This window comes from Salvelinus namaycush, chromosome 13 (assembly GCF_016432855.1).
Source record: "Salvelinus namaycush isolate Seneca chromosome 13, SaNama_1.0, whole genome shotgun sequence".
Classification (NCBI taxonomy): Eukaryota; Metazoa; Chordata; class Actinopteri; order Salmoniformes; family Salmonidae; genus Salvelinus; species Salvelinus namaycush.
Genome location: NC_052319.1, coordinates 35247680 through 35272055, shown reverse-complemented (window position 1 = coordinate 35272055; position 24376 = coordinate 35247680). Strand labels below are relative to the sequence as shown.

General features: G+C 43.2%; 2 protein-coding genes across 5 annotated transcripts in view; one reads left to right on the top strand and one right to left on the bottom strand.

The window, feature by feature from the left end:
• The window catches only part of LOC120058476 (protein TFG-like), a 33439-nt gene extending 31020 nt beyond the window's left edge, over window positions 1-2419 (top strand). The window contains exons 7-8 of one of the 3 annotated variants that reach the window (XM_039007166.1): window positions 779-865; window positions 1025-2419. In XM_039007166.1, coding sequence (XP_038863094.1) covers window positions 779-865; window positions 1025-1410 — 473 coding nt within the window. In that variant the 3' untranslated portion in view covers window positions 1411-2419. Of the gene's footprint in view, window positions 1-778; window positions 896-1021 lie in introns of all 3 variants that reach the window. The other 2 variants (XM_039007164.1, XM_039007163.1) reach the window with 2 other exon arrangements.
• A 401-nt stretch (window positions 2420-2820) lies between these two features.
• The window catches only part of LOC120058475 (target of Nesh-SH3-like), a 49287-nt gene continuing 27731 nt past the window's right edge, over window positions 2821-24376 (bottom strand). For both annotated transcript variants that reach the window (XM_039007161.1, XM_039007162.1), the window contains 10 exons: window positions 20036-20110; window positions 19147-19260; window positions 14833-14922; window positions 14004-14213; window positions 13247-13352; window positions 12265-12344; window positions 8654-8683; window positions 8380-8538; window positions 4469-4591; window positions 2821-4242 (listed from right to left, as the gene is read on the bottom strand). In XM_039007161.1, coding sequence (XP_038863089.1) covers window positions 4127-4242; window positions 4469-4591; window positions 8380-8538; window positions 8654-8683; window positions 12265-12344; window positions 13247-13352; window positions 14004-14213; window positions 14833-14922; window positions 19147-19260; window positions 20036-20110 — 1103 coding nt within the window. In that variant the 3' untranslated portion in view covers window positions 2821-4126. The remainder of the gene's footprint in view (window positions 4243-4468; window positions 4592-8379; window positions 8539-8653; window positions 8684-12264; window positions 12345-13246; window positions 13353-14003; window positions 14214-14832; window positions 14923-19146; window positions 19261-20035; window positions 20111-24376) is intronic.

The following is a 24376-nucleotide window of genomic DNA, read 5'->3' as shown; positions in this document are numbered from 1 at the left end:
ATGAAAAAACAGTGAACTTTAGCAAAGATAAAAGTCTCGGTCAGGCAGCTGTGCCAGACAAGCTCATGTTAATCAGCTTTGACCTGCGCAGAAGCAACCATCAAATCAATTTAGCAGGTGTTATTGTGGGTGTAGCGAAATGCTTGTGTTCCTAGCTCCAACAATGCAATAATATCTAACCATACACAACAATACAGACCAATGTAAAAGAATGGAATATTCATTGCCTGTGGCAAAACGTTTGTCAGTCAGTGTCTTGAGGTCTTTGAAGCTCAGCGGTCCGGTCCACATTGTGTGCACACTACGTGCATGTGTCGTTTGTGTTTCTAGTTTTTATTTTCAGACACTCTTAACCACACTCTTCAGTCCATGGTATTGAGCCGACTTTCCAGTCTAGACTTTTAAATGTGACATGGACCCGAGAAAGAGACACACACACACACACACACGTAGACTGAGGTTATGGCTAATTAAAGTTGGGAGGGAAGTGTCTTGTCTACTGACACAGACAGACCTGTTTAGACAGATGGCACCCGCTCTGACCCAACACGTCTATCCAAATAAAAGTGTGTGCGTGTTTAGCTTGGAGCTGTTCAGCTGACTGTAATGTGCCATAGAGAGTGTCTAGGCGCAGGGCTTTGAAGAACCAGTCCTGTTTTATTTTAGTGCTCGGGCTGTTTGCATTAAGACGATCCTGTCTGGTTCCATCCAGACACCCAGGTGTGTGCCTGTCTTCCCCAGCAGTCATACTGATGTCCTCCATCTCTCTCTTCTCCAGGTCAGATGTACCAGCAGTACCAGTCTCCAGGTGGATACCCTCCCCAGCAGCCAGCACCGCAGCAGCAGTATGGCATGCAGTACCCTGGTAAGACAGTGACACTTTCTCTCAGAAAAGGTCCAAGAAGGACAGGCTGATCTTATAAAAATGGCCCAGACTTTCACAGGAATGATTCTATGAATGTGAAATGGATTACAATCAAAAGTTATACTGTACTTCTCTCCCCAACTCTCTCTCACTCAGCAGGATGCACCCCCCAGCCCGGCACCCCTCAGCCTCAACAACAGCAGTTCCAGAACTACCCTGCCCCCAACTCCCAGGGCCCCGCACCCAGCCAGGGCCCAGCCCCCGGCTTCCAGGGAGGCCAACAGCAGGCCGCTCCACCCCAGGGACCCCAGCAGTACCCCCCAGGGGCCTTCCCTCCCCAAAACTACACCTCCCAGGCCAACCAGCCTGCCAACTACAGCCTACCCCCCACCTCCCAGTCTGGCCAGGGTTACCAGGCCCGTCCCAGCTACACTCCTCCCCCCGGTAGCAACGTTACCCCCCCTCCTGGGGCGTCCAACCCCTATGCCCGCAACCGGCCCCCCTTCGGCTCGGGCTATGCCCAGCCTGGCCCTGGGTACCGGTAAAGGAGAAGGAATGGAAAACGTTATCCACACACACCCACCCCTCCCCTTTGTGTCCTGGCTGGCTCTGTTTGGCCTGGGTTTGGTAAATATGGTCTGCTAATCTGTCCATCCGTCCTTCTGTCAGTCCTCAGTCACTGATGAGTCCATATCCAAAACAAACTACAACCCCCCCCCCCCCCCCCATGTGATTGTCTGTGTTCTGTCTCGACCCCACCACCGCACACACACACCCATGTGTTATTGCCCTGTTATTTGAAATTCAATGTTTCCTACCCACACTCTCCCCCCTGTGTCTGTCATCAGGGTGGGCTCAATTTGAATTGAAGGCAGTCAATTCAGGAAGAAAACTCTAATGTACAATTCAAAGCATTTTCAATGACTTCTCAATAAACTGAGAAGTCGAAGGTATTTATTTCAAAATGTTTTTATTTCGAATTGACTGCCTTCAGTTCAAATTGTGCTCAACACTGGTGAACATGTAGTCAGTCTGTAAGCACAATCAGCTGGGAGAACAAAACAGGCTGGAATATGAAAGCTGTCTATCATTATCATCATCAGACTTTTTCTTGCTAGTCTGACAGCTGTAAATGCACCTGTATACGCTGGTCAACAGATGTTGATTCGTTTGGCATTTAACTGATCTTGAGAGGATATAGTTTGCTGAGTGTCAACCGATGCTGCTGTTCAAAATGGTGTTCATCCCCTTTTTTAAATAATTTTTTTACAACTTGTTTTCATCACCACCATGTTGATATTAAGACGTGTCATGGAATCTGCCTCTCCGTTGAGTACAATATGGGAGGTGTAGTTTTGACCTTCCAGAAGGGTCCTACCATGTTTAGCCTCTTAGATCACCTCCTTATGGTTTATCGCTCTCTCTCTCATACATTTTTTTCCCTCACTGGTTTGTATTAATATATCAGTCAGATTTTCCACCTTGAAGTGTCATTTAGTTTGTTTAAACTGAAACATTTTCTCTAAAACCTAATAAAGGCTTTGAAACCTTGAAGTCTGTCACTGTTTTGATTCTTTCTCTCCCTCACTCTTTCTCTCCCTCACTCTTTCTCTCCCTCCTTCCCTCACACTGTGGTTTGTGAGTTCACGGCTCCGTGTTGAGCTTGGCTTCCGAGAGCCTTTCGTATCCCACCAGATTTGGATTTTGGATTTGGAAAAGTGTGGTAATGCTGCTGTTGATGTTTGTTTTCCTAATCGGGCGTTGTGGTTGGCTGGGACGTGTGGTGAGGGAGTGTGTGGTAGGTCCCTCAGCTCTGCCTGTCTGCAGTCAGAACTAATGGCCAAACGAGTGAAACGGGGCATGTGTTGATGATTTGTGTGTGTGTGTGTGTGACATATGAACACACTTTCAGATGTGCATAATGCATTTACAACCAATTTGAGTCGTATAAGTAGTAAAAAAAGAACCATACTTAAGGATTTATTGTTGAAAACAGAAACAGAAATGGTTGTACATATCTGAAACAATCTATAAACACTTTTCCCACAAAATGTGGGTTGAAAATACAACTGCAGCCATTTGCGAGCAACTGTACAAAATGTTAAATGTAATATTTCTTTGGTTGTTTCCACACTAAAAGAAGCCTTTATGTACATGTTATATAATATTTAAACTCAGACGAACAAAACTGTAGCAAAACATTCCAAGGCTAAAAACGAAGGGTTTTGTCAGTGAGGGGAAATGTTCTGAATGTTGTAGGTAGAAATGTAACGTATAGAACTGACACAATTCATCATCCTACAAACCCAATACATTACATCTGAACATTCTGCCATGTTGCACCCCACTGAAAACGCCCCAGAGGTGGACAATTGTGGTCACTTGCAATGAGCTTAGGACCACATCCACATAACGGATACCTGGCAATCATTCTCCAAATTGAGATGAGTTGAAGTTAGAAAATTGAAGATGAAAGAACAACAAAGCATATCCTTATGCTGTTCATTCCAACTGAGTGAATCCCAGTATCTGATGATTTTATCTCTACTTAATATTTGGACATTCATTGGCTAAAGAACCCATTCAGGTGTTTTTCCAAGTGATTAACACACACTCGTGGAACCGCCTTGCTTTGTAAACTTAATGTTGAGACTTAATAGTAGTTCAGAAATATTGTTCTTTCACATCATATACATATATTTAATACTTTCATATTGTGCAAACCGCAACTGTTAATCCCACAGGACCAATCAAGAAAGGTATTGAGTATAGACAGTATCCGTATGAGTGAAAACTAATGCTTTTGTAGCAGACTGGCCAATAGAAACCACAAGGTACATGAATAACAACTGCTGATAAATAAAACCATACACATTACATTTTTAGGGAGCCAGCTTCCCAACAGTTTCCGGTGTTCATATTTAATGAAGCACTCTGAAAAACCTTTACCAACTTCTCTTCCATGTTTACAGGTTTTGAGTATTTTCTCATGTTGTCGTGTTTGATAAATAGTGAGATGAGATTTAAGGAGATATGACAAATGTGCCTAACAGAGTTCGTGACAAAGTATGGTCCTGTACACTTTTATACAATGGAATGTGGGCTGTTGCCATCTGACAAATAGACAGTCAGAAAGGTGCATCTCCATGGTAACAGAGAAGCCCACCTCCCCTCAGGCCTCCTCAGTCCTCCTTTCAGCCTGGTAAAATAATCCCTCTTTCAGTCAGGCATCTTCCTGGCCACCTCCTTGGTGGAGGGGTCTTACCATTTCCCAGGTATGGGTGTTCCGCACTCATACCAGCCGACATAGGTGGAATGCGAGTTCCCTCCGATCTGGCCGAAGTTGACTGGTTCCTGACGCATAGCCCGGTAGAAACCTGAGCATGAGAGAAAGGCATAATGAGAACCTTTCTTTTAAAAATGGTTTGGAATGTGAATGGTCTTTTAACATAGTCTAGAGATCATTGTTTCCCATAGTTAACCCTGAAACAGAAATCTTTAGTAGTCATTGAAAAGTGAACAAGAAACCGTGGTCATGGACACCTGTACAAGTGGTTCTCTCCCACTGATCTTTCTAATGGGTCCCAGTTGATGGTACTCTACCTGATCGGCTGGGTAGCTGGTCGGCCAGTACCTGGCTGCCTGTTCGTCCGTCCAGGAAAGAATCTACAAACTGGCAGTGGTCCTCCCCATGACCAGTCTGGTCCCCGATGTTGTAGAACTTGCCTGCACAGGGTCAAAGGTTATGGCTCTCTATGATGCTATAGGTTAAATAATGTTGTTTGAGATTAAATCATTTTTGTTAGTTACACCTCGTTCAGAATTCCATTGTAATTTATAAATCCTTTATAGTCGTACGTACACAGAGACAAGGCAATATAAACAGAGTAAAACATAGACATACACTGAGTGTACAAAACATTAGGGACACCTTCCTAATATTAAGTTGTCCCCCTTTTTGCCCTCAGAACAGCCTCAATTCATCGGAGCATGGACTCTACAAGGTGTCGAAAGTGTTCTTCAGGGATGCTGCCCATGTTGACTCCAATGCTTCCCACAATTGTGTCAAGTTGGTTGGTTGACCTTTAGGTGGTGGACCATTTTTAATATACTCACAGGAAACTGTTGAGCATGAAAAACTCAGCAATGTTGCAGTTCTTGACAAATCCGGTGCGCCTGGCACCTACTACCATACCCCGTTCAAAGGCACTTAAATAATTCACCATCTGAATGGCACATACACACAATCCATGTCTCAATTGTCTCAAGGCTTAAAATCCTTCTTTAACCCGTCTCCTCCCCTTCATCATCACACTGATTGAAGTGGATTTAACAAGTAACATCAATAAGAGATCAAACACTCTTTGAAAAAGGGTTTCAAAAGGGTTCTGCGGCTGTCCCCAAAAGAGAACCCTTTTTTAGTTCCAGGTAGAACTATTTTGGTTTCCATGTAGAACCCTCCAAAAGGGTTCTACCTGGAACCAAAAGGGGTTCTTCAAAGGGCTGTCTTATGGGGACAGCCAAATAACCCTTTTTAGTTCTAGATAGCACCATTTTTCTAAGAGTGGTGCATTCACCTGGTCAGTCTTTGTCATGGAAAGAGCAGGTGTTCTTAATGTTTTGTACACTCAGTGTATACAATGACTTCGGAAACTATTCAAACCTCTTTACTTTTTCCACATTTTGTTCGTTACAGCCTTATTCTAAAATTGATTAAATAAAACAGTTTCCTCAGCAATCTACAAACAATACCCCAAAATGACTAAGCGAAAACAGGTTTTTAAACATTTTTGCAAATGTATTTAAAAAAAACAGAAATACCCAGTTTACATAAGTATTCAGACCCTTTGCTATGAGACTCGAAATTGAGCTCAGGTGCATCCTGTTTCCATTGATCATCCTTGAGATGTTTCTACAACCTGATTGGAGTCCACCTGTGGTAAATTCAATTGATTGGACATGATTTAGATAGGCACACACCTGTCTATATAAGGTCCCACAGTTGACAGTGCATGTCAGAGCAAAAACCAAGCCATGAGGTCGAAGAAATTGTCCGTAGAGCTCTGAGACAGGATTATGCCGAGGCATAAACCTGGGGAAGGCTACCTAAACATTTATGCAGCATTGAATGTCTCCAAGAACACAGTGGCCTCCATAATTATTAAATGGAAGAAGTTTGGAACCACCAAGACTCTTCCTAGTGCTGGCCGCCAGGCCAAACTGAGCAATCGGGGGAGAAGGGCCCTGGTCAGGGAGGTGACCACGAACCCAATGGTCAGTCTGACAGAGCTCTAGAGTTGCTCTGTGGAGATGGGAGGACAACCATCTCTGCAGCACTCCACCAATTAGGCCTTTATGGTAGAGTGCCAGAATGCTAAGTGTCACGTCTGGAGGAAACCTGGCGCCATCCCTACAATGAAGCATGGTGGTGGCAGCATCATGCTTTGGGGATGTTTTTCAGCAGCATGGACTGGGAGACGAGACTGGATCGAGGGAAAGATGAACAGAGAAAAGTACAGAGAGGTCCATGATAAAAACCTGGTCCTGAACCTCAGACTGGGGCGAAGGTTTACCTTCCAACAGGACAATGACTCTAAGCACACAGCCAAGACAATGCAGGAGTGGCTTCGGGACAAGTCTCTGAATGTCCTTGAGTGGTCCAGCCAGACTTGAACCCGATCGAACAATTCTCGAGAGACCTGAAAATAGCCGTGCAGCAACGCTCCCTATCCAACCTGACGGAGATTGAGAGGATCTGCAGAGAAGAATGCAAGAAACTCCCCAAATACAGGTGTGCCAAGCTTGTAGCGTCATACCCAAGAAGACTCAAGGCTGTAATCGCTGCCAAAGGTGATTCAACAAAGTGTAATGTGTAATGTAAGTGTAATGTAAAAATATAATTTAATCAGAATTCCAGTCATTCCAATAAATGTTATACCCCTTGATCTTCTAGAATAGGACTTGGAAATATGGAAGTATAGATTAGCCTGAACATAACCCCAAAACTAAGGACTTATCAGCCAGCCCTACTCTGTTATTTATGATTTTGTTGTCATGGAGGACTGATTGATTCGAGTTGAAAAATAAATGCTGCGCTCATGGAACGGCACGCTTTGAGCACTACTGAAAAGAGCTATTTACATGTGAAAAATGAATGCCATATGCTACATTTTCTATAGGCCTATTTAACATTTTGTTGGTGACACTTTGATATCTTGATAATATGCAGCTGTTTAAAGGGCAAATCCACAGATGAAACAATAACAAAATGGCACCCCGCCTCTGTTTTGGTAAAAAGCTGAGGGATGGGCATGGAGAAATGTAACCACTCTCAGATTAATAGTCGGAGCTGCAGATGCAAGAACTGACCATCCATGATATCAAAATGATTGTTTGAACCATGTTATGAGGCTATACAGGTTGTTACATTTACAATGTTCACAAACATTGGGGGAAAACAAGCTTATATTTTGGGTTCTCATGGAGTGTGACAGTTGAACTAAGCTCATGAGGCATTTATAAATTATATTCTTCAAGAATCAGTTGGTATATAATTTATAAGTCCAAAAATGGATGTAGCAACTACAGATTGCTCCTTTAAGTCTATCAAAAGTGAGTTTGAGTTTGAACACGTGTCCATTAGGCCTATGGATAAGAAAAAAAAGTATCAGCATGAATTAGATTGAGCAATAAAACCCCCACTTTTATTCCATAGGCTGGGATTCGCACTATGCAGCTGTTGCAATAGCATATTTTTTACTGGCTGTCCACTGTTTTCAAAAACAATGATTGATAGTCAGCCTAAACTTCTTGAATTCAACCATTATTGGGTTCAAATATACATTTAGATTTGGGAACAGCCATCCACCACAACCACCGTAAGGTGCAAATAGCTAAATGAGAGAGCAGCAGTGTGATTCACATCAATGCGCTATGTAGATGACAATAATAAGTGATATCCGTATCGCCATAGACTACACTGCTGTCATCCTTACCTCCAAGCGTTTATTCAAGTTGGATAATTTTTGGATGCCGACAGCAGTCGTACCATTGGAAGACATGGCTTGGACTGGAGTTTACAAAAGCCCTTTCCTGCTCTTTTCCCGCAATCCATCAAACCCATTTGGTGTGTCATCATAGTGGTCTCTGAATCAGGTGGAACAAATTTAAACATGCGCCTTTTTTTCAATGCTGATTTGAATGTCATTGAGAAAACAGAAGTGTCAAAGATTTTTTTTCTCGCAAACCTCCTTTCTGAACTTAAAAGCTATCCTCGATGTAATGATCTAATTTTTCAAAAGTATCTGTAATCTGATTACAATATTTTTGCTGGTAATGTAACGGCTTACAGTTATAGTTTTTTGTAATCCCTTACATATAAAGGATTACATGTAATTCATTACTCCCCAACCCTGGCTGTAACCTACTGTAACCTAACAAAATTTGGAAAAAGTCAAGGGGTCTGAATACTTTCCGAAGGCACTGTACAAACCCTCTTACTATACTATACTGACCATTGAGCGAGTCGCTCATGTAGATTTTGTATCTAAGGGAGTTGCATAGTTGGATGCCCACAAACTTGCGGTACCAGGTCCTCTTCACGTACTGCTTCCCGTTACACTCCGAGTAGGAATCTGCCTTGAAGGGGAACTGTGTCCAGATAGCAGCTTTACCTGGAGGCAGGAGAGAGAATATATTTAAGGATGCATATGACACTATGGCATAGAGAACGGGACACAAACTATGGAGGAAAAATGATTGTGAACATGACATACTGAGTCCACTCACCTGAGACATTCTCACTCACCCGAGGGTCCGCTATGGAGGAGAGAGTGAAAGAGAGAAAACATCATTAGTCACACATCAGTCCATTATTACCGCATTAATAAGCAATACTTGCACATGGACAGCTACATAGTCGTGTCCCTCCCAGTCTGATTTCACTACAGGGCAAAGAGCCTTTGGTCCAATCACTCCTCTTTATCAGTGTTGGAGATCAATCCAGCTCAGGCACATCAGTCGACTGTTATTTCTGTTTGGACACAATATTGCTTTGAATGAAGTTAGTTCATTGATTTCATTAGTGTGCATAACGGATATGATATGAATCCCAAAATCCAGTCCATCTGTAGCTATTATGTGACTATGACTGATGTTGAAGCTGTCAAATCGTTGAGCAGCTGCTCTTGATCATTGTCACGAAGCCACATCCTCCCTTTCAGGTTAGAAGTTCAGAACGAGAAAGTGTAGGCTATATAGAAAAAATGACACTCAAATTGAAATTCATTAAACAAAATACTGAAGATTTCGATCAGCCTATTGGAGGTGTAGATTACATCTCACATTCCAGTGTTCCTTATGGAGGTGTAGATTACATCTCACATTCCAGTGTTCCTTATGGAGGTGTAGATTACATCTCACATTCCAGTGTTCCTTATGGAGGTGTAGATTACATCTCACATTCCAGTGTTCCTTATGGAGGTGTAGATTACATCTCACATTCCAGTGTTCCTTATGGAGGTGTAGATTACATCTCACATTCCAGTGTTCCTTATGGAGGTGTAGATTACATCTCACATTCCAGTGTTCCTAATGGAGATGTAGATTACATCTCACATTCCAGTGTTCCTTATGGAGGTGTAGATTACATCTCACATTCCAGTGTTCCTTATGGAGGTGTAGATTACATCTCACATTCCAGTGTTCCTTATGGAGGTGTAGATTACATCTCACATTCCAGTGTTCCTTATGGAGGTGTAGATTACATCTCACATTCCAGTGTTCCTTATGGAGGTGTAGATTACATCTCACATTCCAGTGTTCCTTATGGAGGTGTAGATTACATCTCACATTCCAGTGTTCCTTATGGAGGTGTAGATTACATCTCACATTCCAGTGTTCCTAATGGAGGTGTAGATTACATCTCACATTCCAGTGTTCCTTATGGAGGTGTAGATTACATCTCACATTCCAGTGTTCCTTATGGAGGTGTAGATTACATCTCAAATTCCAGTGTTCCAACTTGTTAACAAGGCTGCATGGGATGTTTCTTAATGTGACTCTGTGCAGCCAATGGCAATGTCCCCTTTAGGTACACTGAACAAAAATATAAATGCCACATGCAACAATTTCAAAGATTTTACTGAGTTACAGTTCATATAACGAAATCAGTCAATTGAAATGAATTCATTAGGCCCTGATCTATGGATTTCACGACTGGGATACAGATATGCATCTGTTGGTCACATATATCTTAATATCAGAAAGCCAGTCAGTATCTGGTGTGACCATCATTTGCCTCATGCAGCGTGAAATCTCCTTCGCAGGCCTGTGGAATGTTTTCCCACTTGGCGGGAACTAGAACACCCTGTCGAACACATAGATCCAGAGCACCCCACACATGCTCAATGGGTGACATGTCTGGTGAGTATGCAGGCCATGGAAGAACTGGGACATTTTCAGCTTCCAGGAATTGTGTACAGATCCTTCCGACATGGGGCCGTGCATTATCATGCTGAAACGTGAGATGATGGCAGCGGATGAATGTCACGACAATGGGCCTTTAGGATCTCATCACTGTATCTCTGTGCATTCAAATTGTCATCGATAAAATGCAATTGTGTTCGTTGTCCTTAGCTTATGCCTGCCCATACCATAACCCCACTGCCACCATGGGGCACTCGGTTCACAATGTTGACATCAGCAAACCGCTCGTACACACGATGCTGTCTGCCGTCAGCCCAGTACAGTTGAAACGCTGATTCATCCATGAAGAGCACACTTCTCCAGCATGCCAGTGGCCTTCAAAGGTGAGTATTTGCCCACTGAAGTCGGTTACGACGCCAAAATGCAGTCAGGTCAAGACCCTGGTGGAGACAATGAGCACACAGATGAGCTTCCCTAAAACAGTTCCTGCAGTTTGTGCCAAAATTCTTTGGTTGTGCAAACCCACAGTTTCATGAGCTTTCTGGGTGGCTGATCTCAAATGATCCCGCAGATGAAGAATCCGCATGTGGAGGTCCTGGGCTGGCGTGGTTACACATGTTCTGCAGTTGTCAGGCCGGTTGGACGTACCCAAAATCTCTAAAACGATATTGGAGGCGGCTTATGGTAGAGAAATTAACATTCAATTCTCTGGCAACAGCTCTGGGAGACATTCCTGCAGTCAGCATGCCAATTGCAAGCTCCCTCAAAATTTGAGACACGTGGCATTGTGTTGTGTGACAAAACTGCACATTTTAGTGGCCTTTTATTGTCCCCAGCGCAAGGTGTACCTGTATATTGATCACACTGTTTAATCTGCTTCTTGTATAATGCCAGGAGCCACTTGTGGATTTGACAGCTCTGACGTAGTTCCACCTCCGACACCGCCAAAACAACCTCTATGTGGATGTCGGCTAAAGTGGATCTGATTGAATAGAGCACTAAACCTAACTATGACCAACATGATCAAGTCCCCAAACACCCCCCTCGCAAAGTTGCACACTGGTAATAGTTGTCCATCTCTTCCTGGAGACTAGTGTGTGTTGTTTTTTGATTAGAGGAGTGATGAAAAGCCTGACAGACAGACAGGACCCATAGGTCTCGACCAGACATGCCCCAGTGGTCGCCAAGGTTACCAAAACAGAAAAGGCATGTTGGGGTCATTAACAACAGTCTCATTGCACACCTCTGACATGCTAGGCCATGCTAATAGTGAGCAGCTAATTACTTACACACATCTATTAGCCAAAGGTTAATACCATGAACAAGTAACTAATTAGCGACACATGTCTGAAAAGCATGTGATATCAGTGTTTGATACAGCATTTAGAGGCGGAGCCAAGCTAAAGCAAAGTATTCAAGTTGAAACAGTAAGATTGTTATTCAATTTTTTTTACTAATTCACTGGCGCAGCCAGTGAATTAGTAAAAAGAATTGAATAACAATCTTACTGTTTACTGGGCTCTATAATGCCAACAGTGGGAATTGTGGTCCTAGGTCAAGGTTCTGATCTATGGTCCCTTTTGCATGGTTTCCATCAACAGTTAACATTTGGATATGGGAATGGTAAGCTGATCATAGATCTATCCATGCCCAATGGGAACTTCTATCTGGAGCTGGCCTCCATTCCGGCTCCATTATGTAAGTGTAATCAGACATATTGGCCGCTCTGACATTGCTCATCCATATATTTATATATTCTTAATACATAGTCTTAATTCATCATCCCTTTACTTAGATTTGTGGGCATTGGGTATATGTTGTGGAATTGTTAGATATTACTTGTTAGATATTACTGCACTGTCGGAGCTAGAAACACAAGCATTTCGCTACACCCACAATAACTGCTAAACACGTGTATGTGACCAATAACATTTGATTTGATACAGTGGAGTCCATTTTGGCTCTACACCTACCTGACTCTGTGTTGAACGACACCGCCTCACTGGCAGGCCCTTCCCCAAGCTCATTCTTGGGTTTCACTTTGAACTCGTAACTGAAAAAGGAAAGAGAAAAAGTCAGCATGGTGTTAATCCAGCTCAGTCATTTCAAAATCTCATTTTTATATACAGAACTTTCTATTCCAATCGCCATGGTGAGATAGCTTTCCCAGCAAAGGAATGTAAACGGGAGATTCCACATCACAGGAGGCTGCTGAGGGGAGGATGGCTCATAATAATGGCTGGAATGGAGTGAATGGAATGGTATCAAACACATGGAAACATGCGTTTGACGTATTTGATACCATTCCATTAATTCCAGTCCAGCCATTACTATGAGCCTGTCCTCCCCAATTATGGTGCCACCAGCCACCTGTGTTTCACGTACACAAAAAGAAACATTAGTTACACTTGTTCGCTATAATCGTAACCTTTGTGGAGCTTGAGTTTATATTCCACCCGTCTCCAACACTATGACACTTGATATTTTATATCAAGCCTTGAGCAGAGGCCAGTGCTTGCTCATGGCCCCCTTATCCCTTTCTCTACTTCTCCATCTCCCTCTCTCTCTTGCTCTTTCTCTTTCTGTCTGCCTCTCTCTCCTATTCTCTCTCTCACACAGACACACACACACACAGACTCTCTCACTTTAACATACACACACACATACATTCACACTCTCTCACTTAAACAAACACATACATACACACACATACACACACACACACTTTGCTAATGGCTGTTCCATAACGTATGTGATGTTCAGATGTTGTGGTGGGGGAAACAGACCCAGCCCAGGATAAGGTTCTGGTTAATCTGGTTTATTCTATGAATCTCTAACTCCCAGCCAAGACGAAGATCAGGATCCAGCATAATTAGAAACACAGTGAACCTTCCCAACTCAACACTGCTCCAGCAAGCCTCCACACACCACATAAAAACAAACACAGACACACACCTGCTCTCTGGTTTTAAATTCTCCACAGCAGTGTGAGTCTGGTTGGTAGTCAGGATGGACACCTCTTCTCCATTGGGTCCTTGGGTCCTTGAAATTACCTCATACTCTGATCAAACGAGAAGCAGCAAATCCACACAACATGTTTAATTATATCTTTACAACCTCATTGATATCATACATATGTGATTTATGTGTCTTAACGAGGGAAATATAACATTTCAAGACAGGACTCTGCGGATTTGGGTGGGTTTGACAAGGACTGGGCCATAAAAAGCGTTCTGAAAATATGTTGCCGCACCGCTCCACCTCCACGACATGTTCTTATTGTAGAGTTATCCTGATGGAGCACAGATGGACTTTCAGGATGTTATTAAAAGAACCATTGTAATAGAGTCTTATGAGTTAGGACTTCACCCTTCAATAACCTAGAGAGCTTTATGAACCTCTGCGCATGTGCTCTTGCACACACGCACACACACACACACTAGTATACACGCACACACACGTATACGCACACACGTATACGCACACACACACACACACATATATATGCGCACACACGCGTGTATCAGCACACACACACAATCATACACACACACGCACATATATACGCGCATATATGCACACACATATACGCACACACACATACATATATATCCGCGTATACGCACACACACACACACGCACACACACCCGCACACGCACACATGTATACGCACACACGTATACGCGCACACACACACATTCACACACAAACCCGTGGTGTCGTTGTCAGTCTTCTCCCAGTCCAGGATGATGAAGGAGGGGCATCCCTCCACGGTCACCACGGTGACGTTGGAGGGGGACAAGCGGGGGGGTGCGGTGACGTTCTGCTCCACGCCCTCCTCCTCAGGGAAGAAGCTGAGGGAGTGTGTTATGGAACACGGCTCGTCTGGCTTCTTGTCCGTCTTATAGAGCACATGAGGGGCTGGAAAAGACATTAAAGGGTTGGTGCTCAAACAATAATATCTTAAAAGACACAGAACTCTGTATGATAACACGTCATTTAGCAGACGATTTTATCCAAAGCGACTTTCAGTAATGCGGCATAGGACTACTTTTTACATACAGGTGGTTGTGGGAATTAAACCCACTATCCTGGCATTGCTAGCGCCAAGCTCTACCAACCGATCTACAAAGAATCACAATAGGATAAGAACGATTAAAAACATTGTAACTACAGATTTAGGTAAATGTTTTTCAGTGCACTTACAATGTACTGTCACATATTGTTCTACATCTGGGTTACATGCAATTAATTATACATTGCATTCATTGAAAAGGCCTCGAACAGCTTATGATCAGCAGTATAGTGGTATTATTGTTTACATCTCTGACATCTGTAAGAGACAAGAGATCTAAGTCAGCTGGAGCTCAGCCAACCATCTGGATACAGACAAGACAAATCCAAAACAACTGGCGGTAAGAGGAAGCACGAAAGGCTAATGTTCTCCAGGTTATTGTCCTCAGTGATCCTCCAGCCCCTGTCCACCGTGAGTTTAGTCATGGGGGTTTGTTGAATACTGTTATGATGCATGTGTCCTTACCTACGAAGCGCTTCTTGCCCAAGGCGTCCACTTCCGAAGCAGGCAGAGAGCTGAACACAGAAGAGTTGTCACCTGTCTCATTACGAGTGGCTATAGGGAAATGGATGATGAGATTGAGAAACAACAAAGTGAGTGTGTGTGCATGCTATGAGAGTACTGTGATGATATGTCAACATTCCCTGGCAGAACTTCTCTGGCTCAGTCCTACAGTCCGCAGCTGCTTTGGTCTCTCTCTCTCTCTCTCTCTTAACGCACACTGGCTAGATTTGAGAAGTAGACATTTGAGAAGTAGATGTCTTACTCTGGTTAGAAAGCAAAGTCAACATTGTGTATCTGGTGGAAATCAAGCAATTCTGTAGCAATTCTGGAATGTGGTCAAATCTTTGAAACCAAACTCCACCCCCTCATTGCCCTAACAGGTTATGACAGCCTCTGGTCCCAGAACAGTGAGAGAGAAAAAAATAACCAACTGTCAGCTAAGAACTTCAAATGATATTCTTGATGTTTCAGCAGCTACGCTTGTCTTAAATTCTGTGTTTAATAGATCATAGGCATCACTGTGTTTCCGTATTTATAGACTCACAGCGTATCTAAGGACTAGGATACTGTCCAAAAGTTGTCTGAAATGGGCCTTGAACAGGCGTCTTGCAAATGGTTTGGGAACTATCTGTCAGACAGGACACGTGTGCTTTTTGATGGTGTCAAGTCAAGTTACCTCAATACTACTAAAGGTGTCCTGCAAGGGTCAATTTTGGGACCTGTCCTCTACTATTTATATAAATAATGTTGGTCTATCTGCAAAATCCTGTAACATTCATCTGTATGCAGATGACACTTATGCATGTAAATATCTGGGCTTTTGGATTGACAAAGATTTTACGTTTAAAAAACATTCGGATGAGCTAGCTAAAAAGCTGAGATTTAAAATAGGCTTCTTTTATAGAAATATATCCTGCAGGTTGTACAGGCAATTATGGTGACACTATTCATCAGACTGCAGCAGCAATTCTCTAAAACCCTTGGATGTTGTGGTACCATTTCATTTCATTTCTCCCTTTTTGTTTACAAAGCTCTTCTGCACAAGCTTCCAACATATCTTAATTCTCTGTTAAAGTATAAAAATACGAGGCACCAAACACGCTCACATGGTTGGTTAACTCTTGAAGTCCCTCGTGTTTCTACCAACCTACGTAAATCAGTCTTTAGTTTAAACCCCCCCGCCCCCCCCCATGTTTGGAATAATTTACAATCCACATTACATCTGGAATCCTTGGTGCCAATAGGGCAGTTTAGAACGCTGATGAGGGATGAATTCACTGAGGTTTGCGAGTGTTTTGCTTGATAGTAATAAATTATTTGTGTTGTTGAAATGTAGTGTATCTTATAGTTTTTTTGCTATTTTACTGAATCATCATGTTGACTAATGAATTGTTTGTTCTCACGGCACCATTGTGAATGATACCATGGTCTCAATTGGGCTACCTTGAACAAATAAAAGTTTTAAAAAAGCACAAAAAAACACATACACTACACGACCAAAAGATGCTCGTTGAGCATCTCATTCCAAAATGATGGGCATTAATATGGAGTTGGCTGTCATAACAGCCTTCACTCTTCTGGGAAGGCTTTCCAATAGATGTTGGAACATTTCTGCGGAAATGTGCTTCCATTCAGCCACAAGAGCATTAGTGAGGTTGGGTACTGATATTGGGCAATTAGGCCTGGCTCGCAGTCAGCATGCCAATTAATTCCAAAGGTGTTCGATGGGGTTGAAGTTAGGGCTCCGTGCAGGCCAGTCAAGTTCTTCCACACCATTATCGCCAAACCATTTCTGTATGGACCTCACTTTCTGCACGGGGCATTGTCATGCTGAAACAGGAAAGGACATTTCCAAAACTGTTGCCACAAAGTTGGACGCACAGAATCGTCTAAAATGTCATTGTATGCTGTAGTGTTAAGATTTCCTTTCACTGGAACTAAGGGGCCCGTACCATGAAAAACAGCCCCAGACCATTTTTTGTCCTCCACCAAGTTTTACAGTTGTCTCTATGCATTCGGGCAGGTTAGCTTTCTCCTGAAATCCGCCAAACCCAGATTTGTCCATTGGACTGCCAGATGGTGAAGTGTGATTCATCACTCCAGAAAACATGTTTCCACTGCTCCAGAGTCTAATGGCGGCGAGCTTTACACCACTCCAGCCAACGTTTGGCATTGCACATGGTGATCTTAGGCTTGTGTGCAGCTTCTCGGCCATGGAAGCTCCCAACAAACAATTATTGTGCTGAATTTGCTTACAGAGGCAATTTGAACCTCGGTAGTGAGTGTTGAAACTGAGGACAGAGGATTTTTACGCGTTAAGCGCTTCAGTACTCGGCAGTCCCGTTCTGTGAGCTTGTGTGGCTTACCACTTCGCGGCTGAGCTGTTGTTGCTCCTAGACGTTTCCACTTCACAATAACAGCACTTACAGTTGACCGGGGAAGCACTAGAAGGGCACAATTTTGACGAACTGACTTGTTTGAAAAGTGCCATCCTATGACGGTGCAACATTGAAAGTCACTGAGCTAATCAGTAAGGACATTCTACTGCCAATGTTTGTCTATGGAGATTGCATCGCTGTGTGCTCCATTTTATACACATGTCAGCAACGGGTGTGGCTAAAATAGCTGAATCCACTAATTTGAAGGGGTGTCCACATACTTCTATAGAGTGCATACGGAAAGTATTCAGACACCTTCCCTTTTCCCACATTTTGTTACATTACAGCCTTATTCTAAAATGGATTAAATAAATTACTTTCCTCATTAATCAACACACAATAATGACAAAGCGAAAATAGGTTTTTAGACATTTTTACAAATGTATTAACAATAAAAACAGAAATACCTTATTAACAAAAGTATTCCGAACATGTGCTATGAGACTCGACATTGAGCTCCGGGGCATCCTGTTTCCATTGATCATCCTTGAGATGTTTCTACAACTTTATTGGAGTCCACCTGTGGTAAATTCAGTTGATTGGACATGATTTGGAAAGGCACACACCTGTCTATATAAGGTCCCACAGTTGACGGTTTTTGCTCTGAAATGTAGTAAGCCATGAGGTTGAAGGAATTGTCCATAGAGCTCCGAGACAGGATTGTGTCGAGGCACAGATATGGGGAAGGGTACCAAAACATTTCTGCGGGATTGAAGGTCCCCAAGAACACAGTGTCCTCCATCATTCTTAAATGGAAGAAGTTTGGAACCACCAAGATTCTTCCGAGAGCTGGTCGCCTGGTGAAACTGAACAATCGGTGGGGGAAGGGCCTTGGTCAGGGGGGTGAGCAAGAACTCGATGGTCACTCTGAAGGAGCTCCAGAGTTCCTCTGGGGAGAAGGGAGAACCTTCCAGAAGGACAACCATATCTGCAACACTCCACCAATCAGGACATTATGGTAGAGTGGCCAGACGGAAGCCACTCCTTAGTAAAAAGCACATGACAGCCCGATTTGAGTTTGCCCAAAGGCACCTAAAGACTCTCAGACCATGAGAAACAAGATTCCCTGGTCTGATGAAACCAGTATTGAACTCTTTGGCTTGAATGCCAAGCGTCATATCTGGAGGAAACCTGGCACCATCCTTACGGTGAAGCATGGTGGTGGCACCATCGTCCTGTGGGGATGTTTTTCAGCGGCAGAGACTGGGAGACTAGTCAGGATTGAGGGAAAGATGAACTGAGCAAAGTACAGAAATATCTTGGATGAAAACCTGGTCCAGATTGCTCAGGACCTTAGACTGGGGCAATGGTTCACTTTCCAACAGGACAACGACCCTAAGCACACAGCCAAGACAACGCAGGAGTGGCTTCGGGACAAGTCTCTGAATGTCCTTGAGTGGCTCACCTAGAGCTCGGACTTGAACCCGATCGAACATCTCCGGAGAGACCTGAAAATAGCTGTGCAGCGATGCTCCCCATCCAACCTGACAGAGCTTGAGAGGATCTGCAGAGAAGAATGGGAGAAACTCCCCAAATACAGGTGTGCCAAGCTTCTAGCGTCGTACCCAAGAAGACTCAAGGCTGTGATCGCTGCCAAAGGGGCTTCAACAAAGTACTGAGTAAAGGGTCTGAATACTTATGTAAATGTTTCCGGTTTGAAGTTATTGTAAATTTCCTAACATTTCTAAAAACCTGTTTCTGCTTTGTCATTATGGGGTATTGTGTGTAGATTGACGAGGGGGAAAAAATCTGGAAAAAATCAAGAGGACTGAATACTTCCCGAATGCACTGTATTTATATAGTGTATATTCTTAGAAACACAATCACTGAACCGTACCGTTCAAGGCCGGGGCGATGGTTGTGGTCTTTGGTTTGGAGGGCTTAGTCGTAACCGGAAGGAAGGACTTCAAGATGGATGCCTTGTCTCCCTGCTTCAGGTCTATGGGCTTATCTGAGGACAGGGGGGAGAAAACACAGCTCAGTCATATTAGCTACAGATACAGTTGTGGTCATCTGCTACCCAGCCAGGTGTATCTCTAAGAGGTTTTCCTGCTGAAGGAAAATATATTAAATATGTGTGTTGCATAATTGTGTTGGTGTTATGTAAGAGAAGTGAGTCAGAACAACACACACATACTGCACACATACACAAGCACACACATGCACACATACATACTGGCAGGAGCGCACTCACACACAGTTGTTGCGTTTAAAGCTGTGTGTGTATTCTTCAGAGTAGTGGTTTAAAGCTGTGTATGTATTCCTCAGAGAAGTGGTTTAAAGCTGTGTGTGTATTCTTCAGAGAAGTGGTTTAAAGCTGTGTGTGTATTCTTCAGAGAAGTGGTTTAAAGCTGTGTGTGTATTCCTTAAAGAAGTGGTTTAAAGCTGTGTGTGTATTCTTCAGAGAAGTGGTTTAAAGCTGTGTGTGTATTCTTCAGAGAAGTGGTTTAAAGCTGTGTGTGTATTCTTCAAAGAAGTGGTTTAAAGCTGTGTGTGTATTCTTCAGAGAAGTGGTTTAAAGCTGTGTGTGTATTCTTCAGAGAAGTGGTTTAAAGCTGTGTGTGTATTCTTCAGAGAAGTGCAAGGCGCTTTATAACTTTACTGAGGGAAGGAAGAACCATCAAAATGACGACAAAATGAAGATGTCGGTGCAAAACTTGTGAAGTGTTGCTTTAACAGAAGTCAAAGTATTCAGCAGCCAAAACAGTGGTCAGTTCTGCCCTCACCCTTGTCTCCTGTTTTCCCCACCAGGTTGGGCCTCTTGTTGACAGGAAGAGAGGGACGCAGGACTGCAGGGGAGCCTGGGAAATAGAGGCCATAGCAGGGTTAGGAACTACATATTTGGAGGCTGCTGGAGTGCACTGTTGAGAGGCCTATTAACTCATAACTGAGGATGAATATTGGGCTTTTGAAAAATCAGTGGAAAACTTTTCAAGAGGGATGAAGAAGAGAGAAGCCGCAGTGCCAACTGAACCACTGGAGAGGAGATCGTGATGGACAGAAGAATTGCCATACAAACAGGCCCAACAGATTGGACTTGTTAAAAAAGGATGTTGAGAATTCCTACTACATTGCACAGCCATAGGCTATGAGTAACATCAACTCTTAATAACCTTCAACTATAAACCTAGCTGTCACATAAAAAACACAAGAGCAGCAATCAGAAGAAACCTAAAAACCACACGAGGATTCAAAGAATTTGACAACAAGACCGAGGCATAGATTCAATAAGATCAAGCATTTACCGGTGATAGCCGACACATACAGTGCCTTCGGAATGTTTTCAGACCCCTTGACTTTTTCCACATTTTGTTAGGTTACAGCCTTATTCAAAAATGTATTAAATTGTGTTTTCCCACATGAATCTACACACAATACCCTATAATGAAAAAGCAAAAACAGGAATTTAGAAATGTTTGCTAATAGAATAAAATGAAATATCACATTTACATAAGTATTCAGACGCTTAACTCAGTACATTGTTGAAGCACCTTTGGCAGTGATTACAGCCTGGAGTCTTATTGGGTATGACGCTACAAGCTTGGCACACCTGTATTTGGGAAGTTTCTCCCATTCTTCTCTGCAGATCCTCTCAAGCTCTGTCAGGTTGGATGGGGAGGTTCGCTGCACAGCTATTTTCAGGTCTCCAGAGAATTTTGATCGGGTTCAGGTCCGGGCTCTGGCTGGGCCACTCAAGGACATTCAGAGACTTGTCCCAAAGCCACTCCTGCGTTGTCTTGGCTGTGTGCTTAGGGTCGTTGTCCTGTTGGAAAGTGAACCTTCACCCCTTTCTGAGGTCCTGAGTGCTCTGGAGCAGGTTTTCATAAGGATCTCTCTGTATTTTGCTCAGTTCATCTTTGCCTCGATCCTAATTAGTCTCCCAGACCCTACCACTGAAAAACATCCCCACAGCATGATGGTGCCACCACCATGCTTCACCGTATGGATGGTGCTAGGTATCCTCTAGAAGTGACGCTTGGCGTTCAAGCCAAAGAGTTCAATCTTGGTTTCCTCAGACCAGAAAATCTTATTTTTGATGGTCTGAGAGTCTTTAGGTGCCTTTTGGCAAACTCCAAGTGGGCTGTCATGTGCCTTTTACTGAGGAGTGGCTTTAGTCTGGCCACTCTACCATAAAGGCCAGATTGGTGGAGTGCTACAGAGATGCTTGTTCTTCTGGAAGGTTCTCCCATCTCCACAGATGAACTCTGGAGTTCTGTCAGCCTGACCATCGGGTTCTTGGTCAGGAAGAGAGGGACGCAGGACTTTTTAAGATTGATCGAGGCCACTGTGTTCTTGGGGACCTTCAATCCTGCAGAAATGTTTTGATACCCTTCCCCAGATCTGTGCCTCGACACAATCCTGTCTCGGAGCTCTACGGACAATTCCTTCAACCTCATGGTTTGGTTTTTGCTCTGACATTCACTGTCAACTGTGGGACCATATCTTAGGTGTGTGTGTGTGCCTTTCCAAATCATGTCCAATCAATTGAATTTACCCCAGGTGGAATCCAATCAAGTTGTAGAAACATCTCAAGGATGATCAATGGAAACATGATGCACCTGAGCTCAATTTCGAGTCTCATAGCAAAGTGTCTGAATACTTATGTAAATAAGGTATTTCTGTTTAATTTTTTTAATAAATTTGCACAAATGTCCAAAAAAAACTGTTTTTGCTTTGTCATTATTGGTTAGTGTGTGTAGATTGCTGAATAGGTTTAATTATTTAATCTATTTTAGAATAAGGCTGTAACGTAACAAAATGTGTATAAAGTCAAATGGTCTGCATACTTTCTGAAGGCTCTGTAGCTGATATTTTGGCAGTGTTGGAGGTGGAACTGCATTCAAGGTGAAACTGCAGCTGTCAAATCAATGAGCAACTGCTCTTGATTATTGCCACAAAGCCACACCCTCCCACTTGCGTTAGAAGTTCAGAACAAGAAAGTGTAGTCTATTTACTGTAGAAATAATTACGTTCAATTTGAAAATCATTTATCTAAATAATGACGTTTTCTATCTGACTAATCAAGTTGTTGATTACATCTCACATTCCAGTGTTCGAACTTGTAAAAAAAAGTCTGCATGGGATTTCTCTTAATGTGACTCCGTGCAGCCAATGCCAATGTCCGCTTTAGATATAATGCCACAGGAGCAGTTTGTGGATTTAACAGCTCTAACGCAGGTCCACCTCCGACACCGCCAAAACAGCCGCTATGTGAATGTCAACTAAAGCAGAGCTGATTGAATAGACCCCTGAAACACCATAACATTTTATGCATGTTCTTATATATTTTAGATGAAAAGCAAGAAACCTGGTCTCAATTAATCCTCTGCTACAGCCAAGCCAAAATTCTTCACAATCCCTGTATTGTTCCTATTCCAAAAACTACGAATAGGATCAAACTAAACACAACCCAGGGAATAAGGCGGACGCCAGTTCAAACTCCCGCTAAATTATGTTCTTTTAAAGTCTGTTGGAGCTTTAGCAGGCTGTGGACTGATTGTAGGGGCAAAGCTCTGTGATGAAGACTCTGGAGTATCAAACTCAGAACAGGCCACTCAGACTGAACTCAGATCTACTATTAAGCAATCCAGGTCAGGATATTCTCCCTGAATATCTTTACTCCTGGCCAAACTGAGAGTGTTGGCAACCCTAGTTCAGGTCTCATTGAGTAAATGCACTTACTGGACATGCGTCATCTCTTCATACCGTTGACTTTGATGTGGTAGACACTATCTGAGCGTGATTGTGGCAGTTCTTTGAATGCTTGGGAGACTGGTTCCTTCTATTCACTGTAGCCTATGTCTATAGCTCTGACCACCCAGTGTGCAGCCCAGGGGACCCTATGTCACATCATGTCATTTCCACTTGGCCCACGCTTATCTCAAGAGAATGATTAGTGGTTGTGTTCTCCTCTAGGGTATCTACTGTTCCTAAGCCCTCCTTATCAGCACTAAACCCCTTCATAAATATTACCCCCCCCCCCCCACACACACCACAACACATTCATAAATATTAACTTGGCTTGTGTCGACCCCCTGGCCCAGTCGGATCTGACCCTGCATGCCTGCCACTCTTTCAGGGGTAAATCAGACTGAGCTCCAACCTCAATGGGGCTACGAAGACCAGACAAGGATAAGTAGAACTTGAAGCCAAGCAAGGGAAAGTCTTGGAGAGCCACACTGTGTGTCGCTTTCAGCCAAAGAAAATGTGGCTGTGTGTAAAACCTTGTGGCTCCTTAAATGCTTTTTTCCCCCAAAATTAAATCTACAACTTTTGTTGACTGCTCATTGGGTGATGGGGATCAGCGTTATGGGAACGTAAGGTGTGATGTCATGAGGAAGCTCTGTTTATCATCCTGAACCCTGCAGCTGGCTATAGGAGAACCAGATTATTCACAACACCCCACAAAACACTCACTGGTCTCTTTGGGTGACAAACACCTAACCGCTGCACTGTTTTACAACAGCAGTGACACACACACACACGCTCCCACGCACTTAAACACACAAAACACACACACACACACACACACACAGACACACACACACACACACACACACACACACACACACACACACACACACACACACACACACACACACACACACACACACACACACACACACACACACACACACTGTTTTGAAGTGTGAGCTTTACCAGCAGTAGATTGTTGTGTGAGCTGGTTTCTGTCAGAATCCTCTGGCAAGACAGTGAAAAACACTGTTCAAAACACTGTGCTTTAGGTTTGCCCAGAACAATATTCCCTGAGAAAATATTTTCCACTGATTTACAAAATTACTGTTATGCTTGTTGCAACATACAGTGCAATCGAAAAGCATTCAGACCTCTCCCCTTTTTCAACATTTTGTGATGTTACGACCTTATTCTAAAATGGATGAAATCTTTTTTCCCCTCATCAATCTACACACAATACCCCAGATTGACGAAGCGGAAAAAGGTTTTTATACATTTTGCAAATTTCAAAAATAAAGAAAATGAAATATCCTTATTTACATAAGTATTCAGACACTTTGATATGAGACTCGAAATTGAACTCAGGTACA